General features: G+C 43.6%; 2 protein-coding genes across 2 annotated transcripts; one reads left to right on the top strand and one right to left on the bottom strand.

The window, feature by feature from the left end:
* The first annotated feature begins 1,896 nt into the window (after positions 1-1,896).
* Positions 1,897-7,403, top strand: cdcp2 (CUB domain containing protein 2). The gene is made up of 6 exons (XM_061084802.1): positions 1,897-1,963; positions 2,185-2,532; positions 3,799-4,140; positions 5,134-5,487; positions 6,817-6,995; positions 7,098-7,403. Exons 1-6 carry the CDS (start codon positions 1,897-1,899, stop codon positions 7,401-7,403), a joined length of 1,596 nt encoding a protein of 531 aa, XP_060940785.1.
* Positions 7,404-7,532: 129 nt separating this feature from the next.
* Positions 7,533-9,828, bottom strand: tceanc2 (transcription elongation factor A (SII) N-terminal and central domain containing 2). The gene is made up of 4 exons (XM_061084803.1): positions 9,479-9,828; positions 9,261-9,402; positions 8,416-8,609; positions 7,533-7,973 (listed from the first exon to the last, which is right to left on the bottom strand). The coding sequence occupies exons 1-4, from the start codon at positions 9,575-9,577 to the stop codon at positions 7,785-7,787; spliced, it is 624 nt and encodes a 207-aa protein (XP_060940786.1). The 5' UTR covers positions 9,578-9,828; the 3' UTR covers positions 7,533-7,784.
* Between the last annotated feature and the right edge of the window lie 447 nt (positions 9,829-10,275).

The following is a 10,275-nucleotide window of genomic DNA, read 5'->3' as shown; positions in this document are numbered from 1 at the left end:
TAGGTTTCCTTGGGTACTAGCTGTTGTTCACTGAAGCCATTAGGTATTCACTCTAAAAGCCCTGCCTTCACAGAAGTGCTGCAATAGCAAACGTTTATTTGCAGAATAGGCTTTTACTAAGAGCACTTTATCTCCAAGTCTTTAATACACTTCACTCATATGGGATTATTGCTGTCTACATGTGTCGGCTCTGTTCCGCTGTGAAGCTGAAGGGGTGAACCACAGGATGTGATTGGCATTTGGCAAAAAATAACAAAAATCTGTCTGCAAATACTTATTCCTCTGGGAGGGAGAAACCAGAGAGTAAACAAAGTTTGCATTACAAGATATTGTGTTTGGTAGAGACGACCTTTCTAAGGATTCATAACGCAGTCAATCTACTGTCAATAATTAGTCTGTAATCTGTAATGAGACATCTGAAATTTAAATGAAGAATAAATCATTTGATCGCAGGTTTATGAGACTTTATTTTTCAAGCCAGTTTTATTTCATTGAGCTCCACTGTTTTCTAAGATCTACGTTTATTAGACAGCTGCAGGATTTGTGTGCAAAACATATTCTTGCTTTCACAGTTAATTCATCATACAGCATTAGAACTCTGATGGGTTCTAAGCCCATGTGATCATGTTGATGATGATCAAACTGCAGCTTTGAATCTCTAGGGTTTTAGAAAACACTGATATTCTGGTACAATAAACTGCTAAGGCTTTAATAATAGTAATATCAAAATGCAAGGTGGCTGCTTTTAATGGACTATTGTTCTGCTATTGTGTTGATATATTGCATTAAATAGAATTTGAGGACATTATCTCCATCCATCCATCCCCTTATATACACCCCTTAACCTTGAAGGGTCACAGGGTGTGTGTGACATGCTTGGCGCAGGACGGTCTTGAAGGAGCACGGGCCACATGGAGAGTTGTCCTGCACCACACCTCCAGCCACAGTCATGGCAGGTTTCTCCCCAGTGGCCACAGCCTGAAGGTGAAACAGCCGTCCACTTTCACATTCACAGTTAATTAGAGCCTCCGATTAACGTAGCACCGGTCTGTGTGTCTTTGGACTATGGAGTACAAGGTGGTACACAGTGGCTTTGAAGCACCACCTGTTCCACCAGGCTGCCCACACTGATTTCTGCAAATAATGATATATGACAACATATTATCAAGGTCCATTTACTGCCCTTGCTTTAGAAATTAAATAGTTAAAATCCAGCTTTTGTTTGTACTGGTAAGATGTATTGACTGTGTTATATTCCTGGTATAGCAGCTGAGCAACGAAGCATTTCATGTTATAATGAATGGAGATAGTTCTGATTTCACTGTTCTCAGTCTGGACAGATCGAACAAGGCCTGTGCATTTCCTCATCGATGCAGTACGATGTCGATGTGTCGTGCTTTGCTGCTTTTACACAGCGAACATTCTGCCCCTGACTCCACAGCATTAGAGGCTGAGGGGTCTTCTCTCCATCACGTTGCTCTAATGAAGCCATTTGTACACGCAACAAATATGGCCGTCCTCTTGCTCGTCTCCTTTATCAACTCCACTCCCAGCTGGTGTTCGGGGGTGTGTGTGTGTGTTGTGTCTGTGCGTTGTGTGAGGCCACGCATCATTAAAGATGCATGAGCGTCTCTCCGAACGGTGTCCTGACAAGCCACTCATGCTCATTGGATATCAGTCATTAAAATTTAGCAGAGAGGGGCAGAGCGCGGCCCGGGTGGGTGTCAGGTTCCTCGTTCAGGCTTTGAATGAATTTTTCAAAGTGCCGTTACCTCTGCAGGCAGCGCCGCGGATGTCTCAGGGCCGCCTGTTCCGCTCTGACACTGCCGTTGTCTGTCCTTGTGTGGTATCGTAGCCGAGGCGTGACACAAAAGCAGAATCAACAATAACAACAACATGAGTCACAGGCTGGCTTTGCTCGTTCATTTGCTGCTGGTCGTGGAGCGGGTGGATTCTATAAAAGGTGAGTTTTCTATTTGTTATCTTGATGGAGCAAAGCTTAAAACTTGAAGGGAGTGCTTTATCCTGCAGGCAGAGTTGGTTGGACCTGCAGTTCATCAGATTTAAGCTTGTACTACATGTACAGAGGTTCTATAGGTTGCAGGGAAACTGAAACAGATAAGTGCAATAACCTTGGTTTTATATCTTTACTCTCTCTGCTGAAACCTCTTTTTTAATTATAAGGTGTCAAATGTGGAGGAATCCTGGCGGCTCCATCCGGCAACATCTCCAGCCCAAACTTCCCCGGCCCGTACCCCTTCAACACAGACTGCTCCTGGCTGATCGTGGTGGCCGAGGGCTCCTCCGTCCTCCTCACCTTTCACTTCTTCGAGCTGGAGTACCACGCCAACTGCGCTTACGACTACATCAGGATCTACAACGGCATATCGGAGGACGAGGGGAACCTTCTGGGGACTTTTTGTGGTGACATCTCCCCACCTCAGTTCACCTCTTCTTGGAATGTCATGTCCATCATCTTCCATTCGGACCGGCACGTGGCCCACAGCGGCTTCAGCGTCGGCTACAGAAAGGGTAACTTGTCAGACCGTTTGATGCAATATGACATCAAGCTAATTGACAGAATCTTGATCTGACTTTTCCTGGAAGGAATAGCATAACTCCAGGCTCGACCTTAAACTTCAACAGAGGTCTCATCAAAACATTATACAGAAACCAGAGGGCCACATTTAAAGCTCTTTGTAATACAAAGTCACACAATATCATCGTGCTCCCAATGCAAACACAAGCATGATGATGGTTAGCTGCATGGTTTATCATTTCCATCTAGGTTTATTGTGCTAGCATGTAAAATAGCATTAGCTGATGGCATTTGGTCATAGGAAAAAACATAAATTATGACCTAATGACAGCACTAATGAAAGGTCGGAGGATGTATATTATTGCAGCTGATCACTCAAGTCCAGGAACAGAGCAGGTAAAACAAGAAGATTCAATAAACTGCACTAGAGCATGCTGAACAAAATTGTCCAAGTCAGGGAGGCCAATCAATAATACAATGAAATAATAATAAAGCCGGTTGACGTGGGGCAAGGAGTCCAGAGTTGCGTCCAGGTGAAGGTTGTTTGCAGAGGGGGGGCAGGGGCTGTGTGGCTGTGGAGCCGGAGGCTGAGTGTGGAGGATTACTGAGGGTCAGACAGAGACCAGAGGTCAGGGCTCCGGCCGACCGGCGTATAAACATCAGGCTGGCAACAAGCTGAGTCGGCCCAAAGTATGAATACCACAAGGTAAGTTGACTCTCTGCCAGAGAAGAGGTGAACAAACCCGTCCCTTTAAACAAAAGCAGGTGAGCCGGATGATAGGATGATGAGTAGGTGGGGGGGGAGAGGAACCGGAGAGTACACCCAACCAGCAGGATACTGCCAACGAGGACAAACAGAGCCGGGACAGAGCAAACATGCACCAAACAACAACAAAATCAGGAAGTATCCACAGAGGGAAAGTGTCCAAATTACCATCAAGTCATTAGAACATCCTCCAGGGACCATGAATACATATGTACTAAATGTCGTGGTAACAGTTGTTAGAATAGACACTCGGAACAACAACCAACAATCTCATGGTGGCATTATGGTTCATCCCCTGGGGACAAACTCTGTTGCTAAACCATATAAATAGATACAGCAAACTAAGTCACCAGTGTTCTACTTATTGTTGTCTGGCCCACCTCTTAAACCAAATTCTTTCACTGTACCAGTAGTGTCCTTTCCGGAGGTTCTTGTAGGTATGACCATCATGTGAACTGTTCCTGTTTGTGAGTTTGTCTTCTATTGTCTCCAGACATGTGTGGTGGAGTCCTCACTGGCCTATCAGGTGTGATCGCCAGTCCAGGCTACCCTGAGGAGTACAGCAACAACGCCGACTGCTCTTGGACCATCCACGTGTCCAACACCAGCGTGGTCACCTTCGTCTTCCTGGACTTTCAGCTGGAAAACAACGAGGGATGTAATTTTGACTTTGTGGCCCTGTTTGACGGCCCGACGGTCACCCATCGGCTCCTGGGCAAATTCTGCGGGGGAGACAAACCTACCAACATAGTCACCAGCTCCAACCAGCTTCTGGTGGTCTTCAAGTCTGACTTCAACATAGGGGGGCGAGGGTTCAAGGCGTACTACTACTCAGGTACCACGGTTTAATTAGGTTTAATCAACACTTCACACCAAAGTACCGCCTTGTTTTATGTAACTGCAAGACTTGGCAATTAAAAGAGGACAGTTGGCAACAATGTGAGGAACTTTGCCAGACTTGGAAGTTTAAACAAAGCAACATTTATTGACGAAGGTCTGATTCATTCACCCGTTCAGATGAGAACATTTAGAATGAAAGCCAAGGGAGAAGAAGCTATAGATCTGTAGAACAGCAAAGACTTTTCAGGGGGAATTTAATTTGACTAAAGCTAAAGGGAACTTAAACACTTCTGTTGCCAGAGTCTGCACAGTGGTGATAATATCCAGGTCCCACTGACACACACACAACCAATCGAGAAACTCTCTCAGCTTTTATAACCGTTTTTTATACCAACTTATTAAACTTACAGGGAGAAATGAGCACATGTATATACATCAATTTGATAAGAACTACCTAAACTGACAGAAACAATCTGTACGAAGTCTAAGAACCCTGAGTTTCATGTATATTTTGACTTTTAAGCTTTGCCCATATTCCATCTGTTAACATGGAGGAGACAGGGTTTGTGACCAGTGCTACAGCCAGCCACCAGGAGGCGATTCAGATGCTTAGGCTTCACTTTTGAAGAGCAGTCATATCGTTTCCATTCTGTGGTGTGGTCCTGAGGCATCTGACTAAAATGTATTTATGTTGAGTTTAATCTGAAGCATTCAAGAGTCTTTACATGTTGACAAGGGACATTGAGCCACTTCCCTAGATCTCGGCCGAGCACAGTGACCAGGATGAGCTGTTTCCTTTATGTCCAGTCTCTGTGCTGAGATAAACTAATAGGATGTAGGCTGTCGCTTCACATTTGTTACACCTGAAAGTTGTATCGATCTTCTCATCTACCTCTTGGCAAGAATGGAACTGAACTGAGCACTGTGTAACAGACTATTACAAATTAAAGAGTGGGCTAACTCGTCTGATCTACTGTACCTTTCCCAGGCGAATGCCAGCAGTTCCTGTCAGCTGTAAGCGGCAACTTCAGCAGCCCACATTTCCCCAGCATCTACCCGAACAACATCAACTGCCACTGGAGCATCACTCTGGCGGCCGGATATCGCATCAAACTCTTCTTCCCGGTGATGGACCTGGAGGATCGCAATGGTCTATCGGACGAGTGTGACTATGACTCGGTGGCTGTTTACGATGGGGACAGTCAGACGGACACCCTGCTGGGACGCTGGTGTGGCAGAGAGCATCCTTCCTCTCTCATCTCCAAGGGTAACAAGCTGCTGGTGGTGCTCAGCACAGACAGAAATGAAGCTCACAGAGGGTTCACGGCATCTTATCTTGGAGGTAATACTGGATTAAAGGGATAGTTCACCCAGAAATTAAAATTATTTCGTTATCTAGTCACCACTATGCCGATGGAGGGGTGGGAGTCCTCCAGGGATAAACAGCAATGCAGCCAAATCCAATATAATGGGAGTAAATGGTGACCGACTCTTCAAACGTAAATAAGCAACATAAAAACATAACATGCCTCTGTACTGCTCCTGTGGTGTCATCCAAGTGCCCGGAGCCCCAACATTTAAATTTGACTCAAAGTGTCGTCATTTACAACTAGGGTTGCAAAGGGGCGGAAAGTTTCCGGTAAATTTCCGGAAACTTTTGGTAATTTTGAAAAAAAAAAAATAATACGCAAATTAAACGCTGAGCAATAAAAACATAATTCAAAACTCTATTTTAAAGATGTATGGAATGCAGCACACGCTGCATGTTGAGTTTCAACCCTCCACTGTGCACATCCGAAAATATATTAGCATGCTGATTGAGTATTGTTCATCTGTTCATCTAGCCTATTTCCATTCATTTATCCATCAATTGTAAAATATGTTTACAGACGATTCCAAATGTTTGGCTAACTATTTATATCTCTGACATTGCATAAGCGTTTTTTTAAAAACTTTTTTCTCATCTTATTCTACAGAACAATGCCACGTGCACTATCTCATGTGTGGAGACATTTCACCTCATCCAATGTAGAAGGAAAGGCTGTGTACATTTGCAAATACTGTGCAAAGACCTATGTTAAGAATGACACAACGATGCAGAAGCATATAGTCAAGTGCCCAAAGTTTCCTCAGGGCTCAAATCAGCCTATGAAAAAACAAAATGTTTATATTTATGTCTGTATATGACAAGGTAAATACAGTTAGTATAAATTACCCACAACATTTCCAGTTTATTCCCGTTAATTCCCGTTAATTCCCGTATATTCCCGTTAATTCCCGTTAATTCCCATGGAAAGTTTCCAACTTATATTATATTATATATTCCCGGAATTTTGCAACCCTATTTACAACATGTTTTTAGTCTAAATATCCGCTGTTATCCACGTTCACGCACAAACACTCCACCCACTCCTCCATCGGCATAGTCGTGGGTCAATGATGAGGGAAGTTTCATTTTTGGGTGAACTATCCCTTTAAGCACGATATCAAATTTGTCTGTGTTTTAGATTTACATCATTCACCTGATTGTTAGAATGTTAACTGTCCAAATCTCATCGTAATATCGTCCTTGATTATTGTCTGAAATTCGAAATCATCATCTCTACAAAATACTCTTTCTCATGTTGATCTTAAAAAAAGTCATCTGTCTTTTTGCCCCCTTCAATCCAAGTGGTCCCTGTAAACGTTAGCTGTACCAGATCAGAATTCACCATTCTGATACCCCAGCAGTCCTTACCTCAGCTGGACCGGGAGAGAATCTACCTGGGAGACCCGACCTGTGCCGCCCAGTTAACGGCCACCTCCTATAAGATCCTCGCTCAGTTTGTCAACTGTGGTACGGCCGGCCAGGTGACGAGCCACAATCTCACCATTATAAGCAATAATTCACCCTATACCGGTTTAAGGCAATGACCATGTTGTTCTTAAACTGTAACTCCTGATCCCGTGCAGAAATACCAGAACATCACCGTGCTGGTGAACAAGCTCTACATCGATTTATCTGACGAGAAGCAGCAGAATCTGCAAGAGTACAAAGTGCAGTGCGACGCCCTAAGGAAGATAGCATCAGTTTCCCTCATCACTGCAGAGGAGCGGCGTCTGGAGGAGCAGGCGCAGCAAACTGACACCAGCGGCGAGGACCACCCAGGACATCAGGACACTGGGCCTCACGATCTGAGCGATATCGTCTTCATCAGCATCTGCGTTCTGGCTGTTATCCTCATGGTGATCGCTATTGTTTGGCTGGTGTTGCTGTAGTAATATATATATAATGTACATATAGTCTTATTCAGCTAAAGAAAGGACTCCAGTGATGAAGCTGTGATATTTAAAATCATATTTTATATAAAAAGGGTCGACAACAGTATAAAAACAAAGCATCTATCAACAGAAAAAAATCGTACATGATCACGATAGATCAACATTATCATCCCCAATAACAATAAAAAGTATTTTCTTGATATCTAGTCATGCACAGTTCAACAACAGTGCAAGAGTATGTGCCACAAATGTAAAATATTTTGTATTTCCTTTGCAGAAAATAAAGAAAAATACATTTAAAAAAACTATTTGTGTGTGCATAAAAAAAAACAGAAGTCTTTGAAATGCAGTCAGAGGCAAAGTCTTCATCTTCTTCAGCTATTTCTTGTATTTGGAAACCACCTGGTTAACTGATAATGTCTTGTCCTTCACCTGAGCTCGGGTCTCAGGGTTGTGCTTGAAGGCAAACACCAGCGCTCGAACCGTCCGTCTGTACGAGCCGCTGACCAGCCGGGAGCTCCGGTGAAACACTTCTCTCTCCATGACGTCTATAAGACCCGAATCCTCCTGGGAGCCAGAGATATGAGACAATAACACATACATTACTTTAACAGTCACCTTTACCTTTATATGCATGTTTCTGAATCCGCCATTGATCAAATAGCTACAAAGTAAATGTGTTTTTAGAAATCAAATAAGTGATATGAAAAAAGGGGATGAGTTGAGTTATAATAATAATGGGACTAGATTCAACTGTAACTCTAATGAGTCTTAAACAGTGCTGAATACAGAAGTGCAGGATCTTATTTGATAGAGTTAAAGACGTTTTCTTATACGAAAGAAAAAGTTGCAATTTGCATGCGTTTGTTGTGATTTTACCTCTGATGTCCAACAAAAAGAAAGAAAACTAAATGTGACTCGAGCTAGGTTTTGTAGTCTGTACATGATGTAGATAACAGATGAGCAGTGGAATAGAAACAAATGCTTTCACTGAGCTGCTCTTCCTCACCTTGACCTCCAGGGCCTCAGACATTAGTCTTCTGGCGTTGCTCCGGAGACCTTCGGACTGTTTGTCGGAGCGCACCTCAATAGACGGCTTATTGGAATTCTCCTCGACGAACGTCCTCCAGTCGGTGTAGACCTTTGCTGCCATTGAACTCACCTCAGGGTCCAGATGCTTTCGCATTTTGTTCACAGTGTGACCTTAGAGGAGACAGATTTTCATTTGGTGCTAAACTGTGTAATGTAACAGGTGTGGCATGTACGAGGCAAACATTTAAAAAAGCTGAGATGTAACAGAGCAGTGGAATTAACTGACTTTTCATTATATGGGTTTAAATTGACTGAGCAAACTGGAAATGAAATGCTAATAAAACATATATAATAAAGCCTGACCGATCTATAGGACGATATAAGCTTTTATAGAATAAACAGTGCAGCATAGATGTGAATTTGTGTTTATGTTTTACATTTAAAAAAGGTACCAAATCCAGGTTTGGTACTATATTTATCGATTTGTGTATATTTAGGGCCCGAGCACCAAATGGTGAGAGGCCCTATTGAATCTGTAAGGATTTTTTTTCCTTATGTTTTATAGATAAGCAGATATTTGGCCGTGTTGGTATTGGAAAGTTTTGTGTCCCTAGAATTGTAACAGCATCAGGCCCAACCTCATCAGAACTGGTTTTACCACATGTGATTAATTATGTGTGTTTTACATTCCTGGTTAATTTGTTTTGAACCCATGTGTAGTGTCTTAGAGCATTGTAAGAAGGTGTATATTGTAAAGGGTGATATATGAATGCAATATATAATCAACAGAACCCAGGGACATGTGGATCTTTTGATTCTCACCTATTTTGGTGGACCTGAGCACCTGTGTGGACGGGATCTTCTTGCCCAGCTCGGTCAGGGCCGTCAGCAGGTTGTCTCTGCTCTGCTCAGGAAGCTCCAACATGGCTTTGTATCTCATGATGTCCTCAATCACAACAACCCTCTGCAGGACACACACACGTCAGTAAACACGAGTAAACAAACCAGTCTCCTGTGGTTCCACTGGTTCTTTCACTCACCCTCAGAGACTCGATGGTGGTTTGTTTGTAAACCTTCTCGTTGCTTTTGGATTTCGCAGCTGGTCCTCCTCTGGGGAGCTTCACCACGAACTTGTCCATCTTCAGGGGGACAGAGAGAGAGACAGCACAGTCTGGCTCAGTGCTAAATTCAAGCTAGAAGATGCTAACCCAGCTGTTAGCGGCACCGAGCTAACGCTGCCACTTGAAATTAAATGTTTCACACGCTTGGATCAGCTCCTACAAAGTGAAGCTTCCTCTCTCCTCCCATTCATGTTCGCTCTTCTGTTTGGCTAAAAGCTAACAGCTAAGAGATAAGAGCTAACAGCTAACAGTGGCTCACATGCTATAGTAAACAGATGAGGCTAGTGGTGCATTCAAGTGCTGTTGGATAGATAGATGTTGGATGGATTGATGGATGGATGGATGATGGATGGATGGATGGATGGATAGACAGACAGACAGACAGACAGACAGACAGACAGACAGACAGACAGACAGACAGACAGACAGACAGACAGACAGACAGACAGACAGACAGACAGACAGACAGACAGACAGACAGATAGATAGATAGATAGATAGATAGATAGAAAGATAGATAGATAGATAGATAGATAGATAGATAGATAGATAGATAGATAGATAGATAGATGGATGGATGGATGGATGGACGGACGGACGGACGGACGGACGGACGGACGGACGGACGGACGGACGGACGGACGGACGGACGGACGGACGGACGGACGGACGGACGGACAGACAGACAGACAGACAGACAGACAGACAGACAGACA

Source organism: Limanda limanda, chromosome 13 (assembly GCF_963576545.1).
Source record: "Limanda limanda chromosome 13, fLimLim1.1, whole genome shotgun sequence".
Classification (NCBI taxonomy): Eukaryota; Metazoa; Chordata; class Actinopteri; order Pleuronectiformes; family Pleuronectidae; genus Limanda; species Limanda limanda.
Note: the sequence above shows the minus strand (reverse complement) of the source record. Positions and strands in the feature narration are given on the sequence as shown.

Bases quoted from the DNA above. Each gene is read 5' to 3' on its own strand.
- cdcp2 (XM_061084802.1), top strand. From the start codon at position 1,897: ATGAGTCACAGGCTGGCTTTGCTCGTTCATTTGCTGCTGGTCGTGGAG. The intron at 1,964-2,184 runs GTGAGTTTTCTA...TTTAATTATAAG, and splicing joins GCGGGTGGATTCTATAAAAG to GTGTCAAATGTGGAGGAATC. The intron at 6,996-7,097 runs GTGACGAGCCAC...GATCCCGTGCAG, and splicing joins ACTGTGGTACGGCCGGCCAG to AAATACCAGAACATCACCGT.
- tceanc2 (XM_061084803.1), bottom strand. From the start codon at position 9,577: ATGGACAAGTTCGTGGTGAAGCTCCCCAGAGGAGGACCAGCTGCGAAA. The intron at 8,610-9,260 runs GTGAGAATCAAA...GTCTCCTCTAAG, and splicing joins GCTCAGGTCCACCAAAATAG to GTCACACTGTGAACAAAATG. The intron at 7,974-8,415 runs GTGAGGAAGAGC...TCTGGCTCCCAG, and splicing joins CTGAGGCCCTGGAGGTCAAG to GAGGATTCGGGTCTTATAGA.